Source organism: Vulpes lagopus, chromosome 2 (assembly GCF_018345385.1).
Source record: "Vulpes lagopus strain Blue_001 chromosome 2, ASM1834538v1, whole genome shotgun sequence".
In the NCBI taxonomy this organism is placed as follows: domain Eukaryota; kingdom Metazoa; phylum Chordata; class Mammalia; order Carnivora; family Canidae; genus Vulpes; species Vulpes lagopus.
In genome coordinates this window covers 150676320-150695555 of record NC_054825.1, presented here as the reverse complement: position 1 = coordinate 150695555, position 19236 = coordinate 150676320, and the positions used below count along the sequence as shown (strand labels likewise).

The 19236-nt window shown below is 43.0% G+C and overlaps 1 protein-coding gene across 3 annotated transcripts in view; it reads right to left on the bottom strand.

Annotated features, from left to right (window-relative positions):
- The window catches only part of PDCD1LG2 (programmed cell death 1 ligand 2), a 58457-nt gene that overhangs the window by 18923 nt on the left and 20298 nt on the right, over positions 1–19236 (bottom strand). For all 3 annotated transcript variants that reach the window (XM_041743878.1, XM_041743877.1, XM_041743879.1), the window contains exons 3-4: positions 16073–16378; positions 6725–6994 (exon numbers count right to left, since the gene is read on the bottom strand). In XM_041743878.1, the coding sequence (XP_041599812.1) occupies positions 6725–6994; positions 16073–16378 (576 nt within the window). The remainder of the gene's footprint in view (positions 1–6724; positions 6995–16072; positions 16379–19236) is intronic.

The following is a 19236-nucleotide window of genomic DNA, read 5'->3' as shown; positions in this document are numbered from 1 at the left end:
ATGGGGAAGGCTGGAGGGGGGGCCTTCCCGGTAGGAGGTAGAAGAGTACTCCAAGTAAGCTATGCCCTTTCCAAAAGCCTGAATTTTGCCCCACGTAGTAACTTATATAGGATAAGCACAAGAGCTTGGTCCAGGAAAAACCTGGCAAAACTGCTCAGGGGTAAGGGCTCAGTCCCACTAACTGCCTTCCCTCTTCTCCATCTCAATGCCATCTGATAATCCTAGATTATTTTAGCTGAGAAGGATTAGACACCATTTCATCTGAGCCCTTCATTGTAGAGTTCCAGAAGTAAGGCTCAGAGATTCTAAATAATCTATCTAAGGTTATCACTGCTAAATAAGTAGCAAAGTCAGGATTGCAAGCCTGGATCTGTTTGATCCAAAGCTCATACCCCAGAGATATTTGTCTCTATTGAAAACAATGTGGTGAAAGGATTCAGAAACCTGGCTCATCTACACATTGGGTAACCCACACTGATTACAACTGCTCCTTTACTTTTAGGAAGTGCTTAATAAGCGCCACTACAGTAACACCCGTGAGTCCTTCAGTGTCTTCACAACAGGAGAAGCTCCCTCAGCTCCTCTATGCAAACTTATGTCCTCTGCAGGTTCCTTCACAGCCCCTTGCACGTACAGAAGCTCTACAGATTCCTGAAGACTTTCTAATGATGAACATTGGTCTGCTTAGACTCCAAGTATTTGGAGTGCAAACACTTCACCTAAGTCACCCCTGAATCCCCTATAGAGCCAAGTACTATCTACATGAAAGATGTCAATAAGGAATTTTGGGGCTGAATTAATCATTTGTCTATGTAGTATACCTGGCCTGATCCTCCTTGTCCTTAGTTACCTGTAGCAGATGGATGGTTATCCCTTAAATTGATTCTCCCTTACTTCCCTAGTATTAAGGCATTAGCAGATACATGGCTTCTCAAGACTACATTTTGGAGGCTCCCCTGCAGTTAGGAATGACCAACCATGTAAACTAAGTTCAAGTCATGGGTCTTCTGAGTCTTGGCCGGCCTTAAAACAGTGGATATGTCTTCCACCATCCTTTTCTCTTTCTGAAACATGGATTGGCAGTGACCCTGCTTTGACAATTCAACAGAAACAGCATTCTACAGAATGGGAGAACAACAAGATGGAAAGAACCCAGAAAGAACAGAATAAAGATACCTCCCCACTCGAATCACCTTCTATCTCTCAATATTACATTAGAGAGAAATATACTTCTGTCTTGTTAGAGTCATATTTTGAGGTCTCTCTGCTATGGCAGCTTAGCTTTATCCTAATACATATTCTTATAGATTGTTTTATAATAATTGCATGTTACTTGACAGTGATATGATGATGCAATGGGGAAAGTATGTATTATCCTTGCCACAGTCCCATGCACTCTTGCTAGAAGCTTTATATGTTCCCCCATGTTTCCATACTTTCTGAGTGCTGAGGACTTTGCAATCATGCTCCATTCAATCCCCACAATCACACTCTAAGGTATCTATCATTATTTACCCTTATTCTACAAATGTGAGACCAAGTTCTAGGATGTCTCAATTATATGTTCATGTTCTCAAAGCTAGTAGTAACAGAGAGAGGATTTAAAGATCAAGTCCGTTTGACTTCAGAAGCTATGCTCTTGACCACTGCCAAAGTATCCCCTCCAGGTCTCTTGGGAGGGCTTCACTTCCAGCCCCACAAAAATATTGTTAGAGTTGTTTCCTGTCTCCAATTTCATTACATTTCCTCATGAAAATGCAGCAACTAGCCAAGCAGAATAACCCTTGTTTCAAAAAGAAAATGGTCTCATTGACCTTTCATTTCTGGTTAAAAGTTAGGATGTTCAGTCACATCCTAGAGCCACTGGAGCACTTCCCACCACCAGGCTGTCATTGCCGTATTTGCTTTATTCATTAACTTCTGCAGAAGTTTGTGGTGGGTCACAGAAGTCAGCAATGAGCAGCTCAACTAATGAGAATGAGTATAAAGAGGACAGTCATAAAGCAACTTAAAAATTGCTTTGAGAAATAGAAGTGAGGAACTGTGAGAGGATGTGTGACTTTGGTCATTTGTTGCTGGTATTTGTTTATTTTTTTTTTTTAATTTTTATTTATTTATGATAGTCACAGAGAGAGAGAGAGAGAGAGAGAGGCAGAGACATAGGCAGAGGGAGAAGCAGGCTCCATGCACCGGGAGCCCGATGTGGGATTCGATCCCGGGTCTCCAGGATCGCGCCCTGGGTCAAAGGCAGGCGCCAAACCGCTGCGCCACCCAGGGATCCCATGTTGCTGGTATTTGGACCACCAACTAGGGGATCATTTGATTGCTGTGACCCGGCAGCCCACACAGTCTGGTGGCTGGGATAATGGGACTGGGATTACAAAACTAATCTTCCAACCCATTAATCTGATATTTATTGAGGACTTACTATGGGCAGACTGTTCTGTTTTCACTTTGGTCTGGGTATAAATAAGACCCATATGAGCACATGGAAAATAAAATAGCAATGAAAGACAAAAGACACATACAGTCACAGGCAAGCAACATCATGGTACATGTAATCAGTCTTAGGAGGAGAGATAAGGGAAAGACCCCTTGTGCCGTGAAGTTATCAAAGTTGCTTTGGAGAGAAGGTGGGCTTGAAGTTGGTAAATAAGGTGAATAATTATATTTTATGCAGAAGAAACTGGCTGAACAAAGAAATCATGGAGGGGAAATGTGCAAGCAAGTTCAAAGAGCACATGGTGTGGAAGGATTGCAGACTGGAGCCCAAGAATGATATTAGGGTGTAGTAGCATGGATATAACTCTGGGAAGGATGGGTAAAACTACGCTGAAAATCTCTAAGTGCACAAAGATCTCTTTACCTCTTTGCCAATTGCATCTATGAATGATATCCTAGAAGATCCTGAGCTGATGCAGGCCCCACAGGCCCCTCCTATGACTGTTGACTATGCATTCAGCTACATTGGCTTCCACGGAAATAGGGGCCACCTTACTTCATTTGTAACTTCTCACTGGTTCAAAGTTTCCAGAGGAATGGTCAGTGTGCGCTCCCACTTCTCTACCACAAAGAAAAAGAAATACTGATATAATCAGTGGTGCAAAGGCTAGATTCTAGTTATTTCTAAATTCACATAACCCAGGCCCCTATTTCCCTGACCCTTCTGGAAAACCACATTTCATCCAAACTATTGCCTTGCACTTAACCAGGCAGGAGATTCCACACAGCAAAGGACAGTTAAGTAAGCAATTCCAAGAAAAATAAATTCCCCTGTGATTGTTAGCATTTAAATGCCTCTAAAGTTTTAGTATGAATTAGCTATAGCTCAATTTTCATAAGATGACAAGTCCGGGGATCTTCACTGTGATAAAATGAGAGGTAGGGGCACCTGGGCAGCTCAGTGGTTGAGCATCTGCCTTCAGCTCCGGTTGTGATCCTGGAGTCCTGGGATGGAGTCCTGCATCAGGCTCCCTGCAGGGAGCCTGCTTCTGCCTCTGCCTATGTCTCTGAGTCTCTGTGTGTCTCATGCGTAATTAAATAAAATCTTTTTTAAAAGAGAAAGAGAGAAGTAGAGAATATTGAAAGAGGAGCTTGCCAAATCACTATTTTTACCCAAAGTTGACCCTAAAAATGAGGCATTTCTAATGGCTTCATCTCTACCAAGATTGTTAGCACACTCCTCTCTTTACCTCCTTACTTCATCACAACCATTGGGAAGAAGATGGGCTAACTCCAGTGTTGGAATTGGGTAGTAAAGTGTGGATCAGAGGGAAAGTAAAGAGTTGGCAATGACAATGATGCAGCTGGATGCCCTGAAGCCTACGTCAGGGAGGATATTTTTTCCCCTGGAAGAAGATCCTGGGAAATTAATGACAAGCTGGGCATTGAGTCACTTTAAAGTTCTCAGTCTTGTCTGTAGATTGGTGCCAGTCCATGATGGAAATGTCCTTGAATCTGAGATGGATCAGATATCTCTGAAGCCCTAGCTCCTAACTTGTCCTTTCCACCACTGATTTCAGCGAGGGCTGAATGTGGCTGAATGATGGATGGTTCTCGTCAGGTTCTGATTCACTTCTCTTTGACAATCTCACTTCAAGCACAAGCTGCTTCTGTGCCAGGGCTTCCTCAATGCTGAAGGTTGGTCCTTCTCACCATATCCAATGACCCACTTGTGAAATGTTTGCTTCTTATCCCCATAAATTTAGGCACTACTTGATTAAAGGTCCAGCTTCCTGGCGGCAAGGATATATCTACCCTTCTACCAAGGGATTGTCCTTACCGCATCTAAAGTTATAGCTATTGGTCAGTCAGCCTGAGTTCTACCTGCTGTGGACTGGCAGGCAGAGAAAAGAATGTCTGTACTGGCGGAGTGATCGTTCTTGATTACCAAAAAGAACTTGAATGCTGCTACCTAATGCAGACAAGGAAGACCATGTCTGGAACTCAGGGATTCATAGATTCTGATTTGTGTGACTTCCACAGTCAGTAATAACAATGAAAAGACAATTAAGACAATTTGGTCTGTTCAGGGCAAGGCAACTAAAGGCTCAGGTTGAAAGTTGGAGTCACCAGCCTCCTCTCCACCCCCAGGGAAGCAAGCTGTTCCACCTGAAGGGCTGAGTGAGGGAAATCTAGAATGTGTGGTGGATGAGAGAGATATCAAAGATCAATTATGGCTTGGGATCAACTGCAGCTGCAGGAGCTGGAGCTTATTCTATGAACTCTTGCATCTGAAGTCTTTTGAAAAGATCATGGCTGCCTCCCAGCCTAAAGGCTCAGTCACGTGGACTTAGGTTATAGGTAGCCTTGAGCAGTGCAAGGGACAGACTACTGAATTCCTGCCTCATTGCTTCCCAGCTTCACCTCCAACTTCCACTGTGGCTCAGTGAAAGTCTAGGTGGGCTTTGACTCACTTCGTTCACTTCAAATGGATATTTTGCTTTCTGCCCTGGAATGCCTCTGATACTGCAGATGCTGGGGGGAGCTCACTCAGCCCACATACCTGCAAAGCTCACAGGGAGGAGAGGTGGGGTGCAAACAGTAGGGGTGAAAGCAGATGACCTCCACCTGATGTGCTTTGAGTGGGCATCTTAGGAAGCTGTCTGGACACTTCCCAGGAGGTCCTTGGGTATTTGAGCTCCTGTTTTACCAACAGCAACAACTCTAATAATTTACCTTAGACTAACTTTTCCTTCTTCCCTGTCTGAATCTCCTAAACCTCTCCCTTCTTCCCGAGGTCACCACCTAAATACTCATATGCTACACAAGCTCCTGTCCTAGGCTCTGTTCTGTGTGACTAAGACAAAAGGCAAAAAGGGAAATACAATGACAACACAGTACATGTTCTATAAAGTTGAATTTAAGCAGTACTAGGGACTATTCTTTATTTGGAGATTATATCCTTTGCTGGGATGGTAGCGGAATATTGAGTCCCTTCAAAGATGTCCATGTCTGAATCCCTGTGAATGTGTTACCCCACAGGGGAAAGGGGATTTTGTAGAGGTGATTATATTCAGGACCTCAAAATGGGAAAGTTAACCTGAATTATTGGATTGGGTGAAGGCACCAAATGTAATTACAAGGGTCCTTACAAGAAGAAGGCAGGAGAAATCAAGAAAGATGTGATGACAAGAAGCAGAGGTCTGAGTGATGCAGTTGTGGGCTCTGCCGGTGGAGGAAGGGACCATGGGCCAAAAAATGCAGGTGGTCTCTAGAAGCTGCAAAAAATGAGAAAGTGAACTCTCCCTTAGAGCCTCTACCATCCTGTCAACACCTTGGTTTAAATCCAGCAAAGCCCTTTTTGGATTTCTGATTTTCAGAGGCGTAAGCTAATAAATTCATGTTGTCTTAAGCCCACAAAGTTTGCAGAAATTAATTATAGGAGCATTAGGAAACTTCTGATGTGCTTGGTGATAAAATGACCTATCTCTTACGAAAGGACGTTGATACTAGATGTTAGTCACTCTTACGTGGCAAATAAATGTTCTTACTCGGCAAATAAAAAACAGACTCCAAAAATTTGTTTGAAACTGTCCTGGTGTATGAAGTTCTAAAGTATGGGACTTACTATAGCCAGCAAAGGCTCCGAAAGATTTTTACAAAAGCTAGTTTTCCTTGAAAACCCCATTACCACTTGACTGTCAGCAATGCCAGAAAAGTAATCTTCCTCCTGCTCACTCCCCGCACTGAGCTTGAGTCACAGTGATGAGTTTTATGCTGGATACTTTCTGTTTCCTCTTCAGATCCGTTCTCTACACTTCCACACTGCGCTCTGAACTCTGAGAGATTGACCATAATGGAACACATCCGTGGATGCCCTTGTTCTCTGGCTTCCAGCCAGGTTCAGCCAGTGGGAGGCACCAGCAGGTGCCTGGAGGGTGGGAAGAGAATGAAGCTGCGAGTTCACTCATGGGGCTTCCACCGTCCAGAGTTGCTACAGGCCACAGCGTCCCTCTCCTGGAGGCCACCGCTGCTGTCAGGGGCACTTTCCCTACCATCCCCTTTCCCAGGATCCAGTAACCACTCCAACAGTGGCGACTGCTCCTCTGACTGTTGAAGCCACAGGGTCCTGCAATATCCTTAGTAGCTTCTCTAAATTCCGACCACACCTTCATAAATAGACCTTTTACCACACTATCCTCCAAGTACGCAGTATGCATGTGCCCTCTGTTTCCTGGCTAAATCCTTACTGATGGAGTTGGGAAGCGTGGGCCGCTCTTACCATGAGGGTCAATGACGGCTGAAGTACTTTCCTTCACGTTAGCATTCCAGAACACACAGCTGACGTTCCCACGCAGGTGCGCCTTGAGGCGCAGGACGCTAGTGACCTGGTAGAGGCCTTGGGAGGTCTTGGTGTGGCTGGTGTTGGCAGGGGCGCTGACGTTTGGCCAGAACACCTCTGCCAGGGGATAGCCTTCGGCCTGGCACGTGAGCTCTACCTCGTCCAGCCCTGGGATCCTGAGGAAATGAGTGTTTATTTTCTTGTAGGAAGCTGGATAACACAAGAAGAAAAAGAAATAAGTCTTTCTTTTCTGATTCCTCGACAGCTTTGTACTCAATGCCATGTGGTAGGAACAAAATTACCATCATCAATGTGAACCAATAACAGTGTTAATTTTGTATACATGTCTTTTGTCTCTGATATCACGCTGTTTACACTAATTTAATTCTTACAGTATAACAAAACTGGCATTGTTGATATTCCCAGTTTTTGTTGGAGGTAGCTGAAGTGAGATTGAGTATTTTGCCTAGACTCGTAGGGCTAATAACTAGTGAAGCCAATGTCTCTGCACATTGGACGCTTGATTCCAAATCTCAACAGGGCTTCATCCCACCACACTCTGTGGCTTCCTTCCAATTTACAAGATTATTGTAAATTATCTCACAGCTGAGGACTGGAGAAAAGAGAGGATGAAAAATAAAATCACTAGATAATGCTCACATTCTTATTTGCTGCTTTTTCTACAGGAGAAAATTCTCTTCCCATTTCCCCCTTTCCTTAGAAGTGAGATTAGGAGGAGAAAAATTAAAGACCTAGATTCTGTCTATAAGTAGTCAAGAATTGGCTATATTTATGACTTCTTCTCCTGTCTAACACACACACACACACACACACATTTCTGTGTAGTGTATGCTGAGTGAATTCATCAAACGTGGCTCCCTGCCCTCTAGAAAACTGAGATCTAAAATGCATACAAGTAACAATGAAAACAACAGGAAGACGCCAGGACAAATTGCAGAGTTATCTTAGATTATAGCCGAAAAATAAATATTAACAACATATGCAGATATAACGGAGTATGGAAAATAACCTGTTGATTTTTAGTGAAGGGAAGAGGAAAAGAGTACTTGTTTTCATTAGGTAGGAAATATTTAAGAAACAGAATTTTGATTGCATATATGGCACAAGTGTGATGAAACAATTTTTTTCTAAAATTATTGGAAAGAGTATACACAAGTACACCCTTTGTGAGAAGCAATTTTACATGAAAATCATGATAACAGCCATGTGGAAGGCTGTTAGGCACCAAATGTGCATAGAGTACTAAGGGTTTGCTAGGGGCTAAGCTTTGTGCCTTGTAATTGTACACACCGTGGAGGGAAAGGAATGTGCAAGCCCCTCTCACAATTTTTGCCCCTTGAGCACCTCCCTTTGTATCTCAGTGTCATGAGTTACTAACTTGATTTATTATAGCCGAAGATGCTCACTGGGTCACGGTTCGTTGGACTGGGTGACTGCATCTTGCATGCGGTTCACAGTCTGTGGCCCTCTCTTGAAGTTCTTGCCTCCATGTGATAAAGCATACTTGACTGGCTTGCCTGCCTCAAAAAACTCTGACATCTTTCCTGCTCACAGTTTTCCAGCTTCCAGGAACTGGGTGGGTGGGGTGGACTCTCTTATCAGTGAGACTGGATAGATGCATAACTTTAGGCTCTTTTCTCCCTAAACACTAAGTTAAGATGAGTGTGCAAGAAAAAAGAGAAGCCCTGAAGTTGGGAGAGGGAAAAGAAGAAAATCATGTGCTTGTCTAGTTATTAATTTAAAAAATGGAGTTCATTTCCCATTTGGCTATTGATTCTTGTGTGTAGAGCTCACCTGGTCCAGGACTTGGAGAGGAACAGGGGTGAGTGGCTCTAAAACCTGATTCTATCTCTTTAACATATATTACCTCATTTAAACTCTTCAAGTACCCTGGGAGATAGGTAAAATCCATATCTCTATTTTGTAAATAAGGAAATAGCTGGAATCTGGGGTGAGGAGGGGGACTCCAGCTCATGCCCTTCATGGCTACGTTATTCTGAATTCTGTATTGGAATCATCATAAGAGGATGATTGTCGATGTAACTGCAAAAAGCTTGGGGATGGAGCAAAAGACACAGGAAGGGGGATATGTTTTCCCGGGGACTTAGGGGTACACTGAACTAGTGGAAGATAAAGAGAATCAGATTTTGAAGCAACCTAGCGAAGATTTGAACTGGTTAGACTTACCAGTCTCCTTGAAGCCAATTTTGATCAACCTCTAGCAATTCAACAGTATCTGAAGCATGCATTTTGAGGACTTGCCTATTTCTCATTTAATGTTATTTATCTACACTTATTTTCCCTTAGTTTGGTGTCTTCTTAAAATCCTTTATCCATAGAGTAGATTGTTCCTGTAAGCTCTAGGGTCTTGGGGTGGGGGGGATGGAGGAGAATAAATGGCTGCCTAGGAACAATGTGTTGCATATGAAGGTTTGGCCCATTCCTACAGGGTAGTTCACAATAAGAGGCTGATCTCGGGAGACAAGTTGGAGGTGATTTCAGAGGTAGGAGGGCCAGGAATCAGGAGGGAGGCCGAAGCTGTAATTTGGGATATATAAATGAGGAATGAGAGAGATGTTCAACGAAAAGAACCATTAAGACTTGGGGAAGGGATGGGAACTCATAGCCTGCATGTATCCAATATTAAAGATACCTCCATAGCCTTATGCAGTTTGGGAAGTGGGTGATAATACATCATTATTAGCCACACACAATGGGGAAGCTGGACACCAAGGGGGATATTCTTAGGAATAGATGAGTAAGTTTTAGAATTTCAGATGTAAAAGGGATCTTATAATTCAAACTAGTCCAACTTCCTATTCTGCAGTTGTTGGGTTTATGTTTAATATATGTTATGTTTAATATATGTCAATTAGACCAAGATGGTGGTGTTTACACAATTCTTCTATTTTTTTGCTTACTTTATCCATTATAATAGAGATGAGCTGAAATCTCCAGATATGATTGTGGATCTATTTCTCCTTTAGGTGTGTCAATTTTTGTTTATATGTTTTGAAGTTATGTTGTTAGATGTACGCACATTTAGGATCATTATGTTTCCCTGCCATATTGACTTCTTTATCATTATGAAATGTCCCTTTTTATCTTTATAATACTTCTTTTCTGATATTGGTAAGCCGCTAGATAACTAGACTTTGGCTAAATACATTGATAAATGGAAGCTCCTACTTCCAGGAGCAGCCATTACCATAATTAGACAATAAGAAAGTTAAACTTTACTGGAAAGATCATCTTTCTGCCAAGTCAAACTTTGCTTCTTGGAAGCTCGAACCCATTAGTAATTGTCTGATTTAGTATGACAACATTAGAGCAGTATAGTAGTTATGAACGTGGTTTGATTAAAACTTGAGCCAAGAGCTGATTGCATGATATGTCAAGTCCTCAGGTTTTTCATTTATAAAACAAGTATGGGGACACCTGGGTGGCTCAGAGGTTGAGCGTCCGCCTTCGGTTCAGGTTGTGATCCCAGGGTCCTGAGATTGAGTCCCACACTGACTCTCTTCGAGGAGCCTGCTTCTCCCTCTGCCTATGTCTCTGCCTCTCTGTGTCTCTCATGAATAAATAAATAATATCTTAAAAAAAAAACAAGTATCATACTTGGCCTTAACAGAGATGTTAGGATGATTGAATGAGTAAGATGCCTAGAATATAGTAAAAACTCAATTAACATTAGCAATCATTATTAGCTGTTGCATATGATCCTTTGGGTATTTGAAGATAATTGGCAAGCTCCATATAGTCTTTTCCTTCTGCATAAAATATGTCTACTTCCTTCAACCGTATCTCACAGGACAATTTTTAGACCCAATTCCATATACCAGTCTTTTTTTTTTTAAAGATATTATTTATTTATTCATGGGAGACACAGAGAGAGAGGCAGAGACATAGGCAGAGGGAGAAGAAGGCTCCCCATAGGGAGCCTGATGCGGGACTTGATCCCAGGGTCCCAGGATCATGACCTGAAGTGAAGGCAGACACTCAACCGCTGAGCCACCCAGGAGTCCTGCATATATCAGTCTTTGGATTCACTTTGTTTGTTAATAGAACATGACCTGTATTCCAGATTTTACCTAAGCAGAAGGAAGTAGAGTGTGGCTGAGTACTTCCTATGAGCACATTTTAGGCCGACGCAGGGTTTGAATGTAGTCTAAAGTCATGAGATTACTTTTATTAAATGAATGATGGAGGCCCAGCTAGGTTGGCTATAACAGCCCTGTTGGCACCTGGAGACTGTGTCTCCTGGTTGACCCAAGACCATCAATCATCCTTTGTTAGCCCTGATTCAACGACTACTAGTCGTCTAGTCTGTTACAGTTCTAGTCAGCTACACTACCATTCAGCTTGCATTTTAGCAGGTTGTGCACAGGATGTACGCTGTGTGGGTCCTGGGTTTGTCTACCCTCAGATCCAGCCTTTGAGTTTTCTTCTCTGCTCTGTCTTGCATGCAGGCTGACTCCTGTAGACCTTATCTCCCAGGATCCTGACAGCTAACAGGAGGCACGGTAGGAAGTCTTGAGGGCCAACAGAAGGGAGAATTTAGGGTATGTTCCCCCATGCTTGTGCTGAGACAGGCTTTCCAGCAGCAGCCACAGCTCCTCCTTGCTCCTGCTACCCCTGGATGGGCCCGTTGTGCGGCTAGTATCTGTCATAGGCCCTGAGCTCCATTCCCCTGCCTTCCCCCACTCCCTCCAGTCCAGTGCGGGCAGCAGCTTCTCCTTATTGCTAATTGCTGATTTGCCTCCCTTTTCCCCAGCCAACTACTCAGCTGTTCTATTAAAAGACACGCCAGTTTTGGATTTAAATTTCTACTGGTTGGAACCCTTTCGGTTTTCCTGGTCTTCTCTGACTGTGGGATCCCTAGGCCACTGGCAACTCTAGCATCTCTGAAATAGATATAAGCTGCTGGTAGTATCATCTGCTTTATCATCAGAATGATGGCAATGAAGGTGAAAAAATGTAGCTTTACATGCCTTGGTCTTCCAGAATGTAGGTGGGTTTCTAGTCATCGCTGGAGAAAGTCTTTTAGACTTGCTCCCAATTCATCCATTAGATGGGAGGAACCTCGGGTTAGACAGGTCAGATATTCAGGAGCTCCTTCCATCCAGGAGCTTGCAGAATTCAGAACATAATTGTCTTAACTCCAGCTTTCCTTATGACCTTCTGTTTCCCCAAAGGAGGGAAGGGAGAGATTTAGCCCCAGAAGTGCGTTAGGCCAATGTTTTCTCTAGGTCCAGAGCCCAGCTATTCTGTGTCCTCCCAAGGCTGCAGTGCTTCCCTTGGGCTGTTTCTTCTCCATGTCCTTTGTCTTCTCTTCCTCACGGTGAAGGCCATTGTGAGAGAAAATGGAAACCTTTTGCCTCCTAGCTCTGTTCTAAGTCCTGCTTCGGACTTCCATATAGCCGGGGCCTCTTCTTTGCTTTGAAATGCTTCTGTGAGCCTCAGTCCAATCAGGGGGAGGAGTGGATTGGCGCTCTCCCATCCCCCTCCTCATGTCCAGCCAGTGCCTTCAGGCAGGTCTGGCCCTTCTGTTCTCAGGACTGTGTCTGTCTGGGTCTGTCTGGGATCCTTTACAGGGGCCAGAGGTCAGCCTGTGGGCTTAGGCACTCTGGCCTCTCCAGGGCCCCGGGACTCTTCTCTTCAGCCACGCTCCCTACCCTCCCTCTGCAGGTCACTCAGAGTTGGGTATTTGCAAGCTGCCTGCCAGAAACCTGAGTCTTAGGGCGCCTGGGTGGCTCAGTGGTTGAGCACCTGCCTTCAGTTCAGGATCCCATGATCCCTCGATCCTGGGATCGAGTCCCGCGTGGGGCTCCCCACAGGGAGCCTGCTTCTCCCGCTGCCTGTGTCTCTCTTCCTCTCCCTCTGTCTCTCTCATGAATAAATAGATAAAATCTTAAAAAAAAAAAAAAAAAAAAAAAAACCCAAGTCTTCTAGACTCTCTAGCCATTCTACCTAGTATTGCTTTTCCTGTGCTTTTGAAAAATTAGTCCTCTTTCCCCTGTATTTAATATGAACTGCCACCCAGATATCAAAGACGGTGCTATAAACCTACTTTCAAGTTCATGTCATCAAGCAGGCATTTTAAGGAAAAAGTACGTCCTTTCTCCAGTCCTGTTTCACTGAAGCAAATCCTAACTGAGGAGCCAGATGCCCTACGCTTCCTCCTGAGACCCCCTGATCAGGGTAAAATTCTCTCAGGTGATGGTCTTGAACTTTTCCTGGTTTTGCTTGCATTCCTCCTAAAAGGTTGTGACACAGTATACATCCTCTCACACATTTATTAGGTTGGTTCTTAAAATTTTTCCTAAGTGTCTATATTGGAAAAATATATAATGTTTAGTGCTTTATAAACATTTATATTTTAAGTAAAACAATGATTTCGCTCTTACATATGTACCTAATGCTGTCTGGGTATCAAAGGAGGTATCTTTTATACACACCACCAACCATGGAAAAATACATATAAAAATTGTCCCGTAATGGTCGGAGCTTTACGCTCTGTTTCATACCGTACCATTCCATGAGCCTCAGTTCCCATTCCACTTTTTCTATAGGATTTTATCCTAACTCAATATGTTAGAAAGCTCTTTTATTGCTTATCCTTATGTTTCTTTGCCCACAACAAAATACATTTAGCTTATTGGGATTGTTTCACTCATGATCACAGGCTTCAAGTGTTCAAAGTTTCCTTCTGCACTGAAATCTAATCTCTATTATTAGCACATGTAAAATCAAAATGTAAAATATTATGAATATTGATAATGATTAAACATAAAAGATAAAATTTTCTGGAACTGTATCCCTTAAGAGGATGGATGGGACTCTCTTTTTTGATTTGTTCATAATCTGAGGATGTATGTGGCTGTGGTTGGAATGATACAAGATCAGCTTCGATTCTGTTTCAGTTTTTCCACTTTTACAGCAAGAAGGGCTAAGGAAACTTACTCGTATAAACTAGTGCCAGTGGAAGCAGTCTTGTTATAATGATGTCATTGCATTCTTAAAAGCCTTGTAATTTATACAGCAAAAAAAGAAACCTACTTTATATTTTACCATCAGCTCTTAAATGTATTAGGGCCTCCTTCAACTTTGTTGAAAACAGAATTTGGCATCACCTATCTTGCAGGATGATTTGTTAGTCATTACAGTTTGATAAGGTATCAATATTTCTAATCGCTCTTCTAATCGCTTAGCACTATGGAAGTTTTCTACACTCCAAGCAATGTGCCACATTCATGATGGGTGAGAGGCACCCTTTTTTATGAAGTGGAAGAAGGCAATGATAAAAGAGGAAGTGTGTTAGGGGAACCCCTAGAGCCTTGCCTGGAAGGCTTATTCTCAGGCACACTCATTTTGGGAAAAGAATACATGGGGAAGATGAAGAATCAGAAACTCATTTCCTAAAACTGCCTGTGCCCCTGCAACCTCTCAGAAAGTCTTGTGATCCTCATATGCTGTAGTTGGAAAGCCATCGAGGATTTAAAGAATAAGTAAGTATGATTTAAAGAATAAACCGATTCCACACTTGAGCCATCTCTGCTCCAGTTGATGAAGCTGGCAGAGTGGCTTCCTAGGAATGAAGGGCAGCCCTCTGCTGGAGAGAGAGTGGCAGGATGGGCCCCTGAGTTGCACAGAGACCCTAGATGCATACAGCTAGATGCAAACAGAGGTTAACAAACATGGAGGCGGTAAATTAGGGGTGCAGATACTGAATACATTAAGGGATCATGAGAATGGAGAGCCCACTTTCCTCCCATTAATTGAAATCAGACTAACTTCAAAGTTCTGGAGTTCATCCCAGTTCTGGATGGAGGAAATGCAATTAAGACAGAAGGCAATTACATCCAGACTAATGACTCTCTTGATGATTCATTGAGTCTTGGGGTGAGAGGAAGTCTTTGAACCAGCTCTCTGGACACTCACCACCTGCCAAGAATCATGCTCAGTTCTTTATGTTCATTGTCTCTTCTAACTTTTACAATAATCCTCTGTGGTAGGTGCTACTGTGGCTAGCCTTTTACAAATAAGAAAAATGTCAGGTTGTAAAGGTGACATAACCTGCCCAAGGTCATAGGTGAAAACACCATTCACCCTCATGTCTCACCCTCTTGATTTATCCTTCTTTTGTGTCAGATCACAAAGTCACAACATTGCTGCCAAGGTCAACCAATGGTCTTTGGGGACCAAAGTCTATGGACTTTCCAGAAGACAGAACAGATCCTCTGAGGCTTCACGAGTGGGACTGGGAGGAGACAGAGAAAACCCAGAACAGTCAGAGCAGGCTGAAAAACACAAGCTGGCAAAGTCTTATAAACTTGCAGGTCTTTCCCAAAATGGTCTTTTTCCAAAACAAACACAAATTTGAAGATTCTCTTCAGATTTAGGTTCTTGGCTTGTGTTGTGGTGAGGAAAGCCCTTAACCCAGAGGAATGAGGACAGCTATTGACTTACCTGGGCTCCCCCAGCTCCCGCCTTCCCTTTTCTGGGCTCCGGCTGCTTCATTTGCAATATGGAAAGCTTGGACTAGAGCAGTGTTTTCCAAACTTTTTAGACTATGACCCAGAGTGAGAAAAATAATATTTTACATCACAATCCAACACACACACACACAAACACGCGCTCCTCTGAAACAGGAGTTTCACAAAATGACACTCACCCCTACTATGTGACACCTTCTGATCATGTCTATTCATTTGGAAAAAGACACTCACCCAGTTGCTACTCACTAAATTGATACTTTAATCCATTAATGGTCGGCAAACCATGGTTTAAAGAGGAGCTGAGTGATTGAGTCAGTGTTGATCCTTGGGAGAACCTTGAGCAAGGCAAAGCTTCTCTTTGGCACCCTCTTGTCTTTCAGGGACCCATTTCCTGCCTTCCCTCTAGATCCATACATTCCCGCAACTCCTTGACCCTATTTTCCTTTCACGTCAGCTGCTTTATATTCAGATGCTAAAAAAATCTCTCTGGGAAGGTGCTTCTGTTTTTCTCTAAGATAGCCCTGTTTCCCTGTAACCATCCTCCCGGGTTTTTTTTTTTTTTTAGGTTCTTATTTATTTATTCATGAGAGACACACAGAGAGAGAGGCAGACACAGGCAGAGGGAGAAGCAGGACTCGATCCTAGGTCTCCAGGATCACACCCCAGGCTGCAGGCGGCACTAAACCGCTGCGCCACCAGGCCTGCCCCATCCTCTGGGTTTTTGCTTGCACTAATGCCTCCACAGATTCCAGTCCTTGAAACAACTCACCTTTGACTTTCAGAGTCAGATATTTGTAGTCCCAGGCGACTCCATAGAGGATGAGGCAGCGATACTGCCCTGCATCCGCCACTTGGACTTGAGGGATATGGAATAAGGCCTTCCCCAGGCGCAGCTGCTCCCCCAGCAAGGTGGCTCTCTCACTGTGCAAGGATGTATTGTTTTCCATCTTCTGCAAACTGGCCTTTAAGTCTCTGAGTTCCACGGGATCTCCAGTGTCAAAGTGACATTCCAGGGTCACATTGCTGCCAGAGTCTACTGTGTACAGTTCCTTAGGGACCGTCACTGTGAATAGAGCTGAACAAAACACAAGAAATTCTCCCACTGTCTGCCTTTACATCTCAGTTCTGTACAGAGTGGGAGCTGAGGAGGCCCATCCCATCCCTGTGGCCCAGGGGACACTTGCCATCAGCTGGGCACTCCTTCAAGCTTCTTTCCCTCCTGCACCCTGGTCTGTCCGGGCAACCGTGGAACTCCTGATCTGCTGTTTTGAGATACTTCTCTCCTCTCAACACACCCCACCAGTGCAGCCCATTGCCATCCTGCCTCCTATTATCCAGGCTCATTTTCTCCATATGGATCAAATTATATCATCCCTGTCAAATACTACCTCCTCTCATGAGTGGTAGTAATAAGAATTACCATTTGTTGAGCTCTTACAATGTGTTAGTCTTCTGCCAACACACTGTCTCATTCAGTCTTCCCAGAAAGTCATCAAAGCAGAGCCATCTTCTTTTTAGAAAAGGAAACTGAGGCACAGAAAAGTAGCCAGGATCAGACCTAGGTATTGCTAAGCTCCAAGTGCCTTTAACCACTGCATAATACAAACCCACTGGACAAGCTTCTTCTTTTCTGTCAATTAGGAGAAGGGAAGAATAGAACTAAGATTTAGTGCATACCTATTATACACCAGGTACTGTGCTAGGCTCTTTTTTTAAAAGTGTTTATCCTCTTTTTTTTCATTTTTTTAAAATTTAAATTCAATTTGCCAACATATAACACCCAGTGCTCACCCCATCAAGTGTCCTCCTCATTGCCCGCCACCCTGTGTTAGGCCTAGTCTTTATAACTACATCACTTAATCCTGAAAATACAACCATGAAATATGTATTATTATTATGACTGTTTTACAGTTGAGGAAATTGGCTCAAAGAGGTTCATGCCAGGACATACGATTAGTAAAGTTAAAATTCAGAGTCAGTTAAATGTTTGATTTAAAAATCTATAGTTTCCACTGCAACAGTATTTCCCAAAACATGAGGCACATATGAAACATGCAAAATAATTTTATAGAGGGTAGAATTAAGGCCTGAGGGAACTGAATTATTCAGAGAGGAATTTATTTCCTCTTCAATTCTGTTTCAATCCTCCAAGTAACATATAACTTACAATTAGGCTCTCACACCTCCAAACAATGGCTGTTTCTCCTTATAATAAAACAGAAAGCTCTCAGACAGATACTGTAGATATCTGGGTAGAATTTAATAATACTGCTTTCATCACATTTATTTTTGCTATATCTTCTATTTACTAGTAACAGTGATACGGGTTTTCCATTTATCATAGGGGTATACCATTTTGTTCAAAGAATAAAAGTTGAGTTGATTTTAAAGAATTTATAAAAACAATGGCATGAAGAGTGGTAGAGCAAAGCAAAACTAATAAAGGTGCATAAACACACTGTGAGAAACTGTACAAAATTAGGCCACCTCTATCATTAAGGAATGGATATTCATTATGACCGAGGTGCAGCAAGATCTTAAGCTAATTTCTGAATCATGACAAAAGATTAGATCAAATTATATTCAGGAGAGCTTACTTCATTCATTCATTCATTTAATTGGTCAAAACATCCATTCAGCAAATATTTGTGGATGGCTTCTAAGCATATACTATTCAAGGAGTTTTTACCATCATAAAAAGTGATATGGTAAGAGCACGGGGTTTAGTGATAGATCAACTGGATCATGATTATGAGCCCTTTGATCTTGAATGTATCATTTAGCTCTGTGAGTCTCTGCTTCTTTATGTATAAAGGTGCAAGGTTAATATCTGCCTCTAAGTATTGTGGTGAAACTTAGACAAAATGGTATGTGTGAAGTGCCTTATTTTGGCAGGTGGTAGGTGCTCAGCAAACATTGGTTCCTTTCTTTTGTACCCTGTTATAATTCTGGGGAAAGTGGTCTGTATATGCAACACCTGGCCATTCTTTATTAACCATGATATTTTATTAACCAAGACAGCCCATTCCAGGATCGCCCTGAGCAATAGATTTTTAAAAAGAATTTATTTGAGAGAGGGAACTTGAGAGAGAACACAAGTTGGGGGGTTAGCAGGTGGAGGCAACAGAGGGAAAGGAGAAGCAGACTCCCTGCTGAGCAGAGAGCTCATGCAGGGCAGGACTCAATCCCAGGACCTGGGATCCTGACCTGAGCCAGAGGCAGATGCTTAACTGACTGAGCCACCCAGGTGCCCCCTGGGCAATAGATTTTACAGTATAAGTAAATTTTGGGTTTCCTGTTGCTTGAATGATTCACATCGCAATTCTCTTCTGACTTGAGTTTCTCCTCCTACAATCCTGTGAGAGTTTGAAGGCAGTGACCAGGTTGACTTTTAGTATCTTTAGTGCCTAGTACATATAAGTTCTAGTTAAGGGTTTGGCAAACGGCAGAAAGAGAGAGAAGAAAGCATGAACCTAACATACTTCCCTCTCATCAAACTGCAACTTGCCCATGTTGCACAAACTGGCATTCTTAATCATCACACAGTACACTTGATAGTTATGCCCAACTTGAGATTTATCAAGAACAACCAGCAAGTTTTTGGGTTTTGCCTGTAATCCCTGATTTGTTTTTTTTTTTTTTAAGATTTTATTTATTTATTCATAGAGATGCAGAGAGAGAGAGAGAGAGAGAGGCAGAGACACAGGCAGAGGGAGAAGCAGGCTCCATGCAGAGAGCCTGACATCGGACTCCATCCAGGGTCTCCAGATCAGCCCTGGGCTGCAGGCGGCGCTAAACCGCTGCGCCACCGGGGCTGCCCTGTAATCCCTGTTTTAACCATCACTAGAACATTAGTGTGTCTTTCTAACAAATCTCTAGTACAGAAAAGAGTTCACATCTGTCCAGAATTCCTTTGTGCAGGATGGGGTGGGG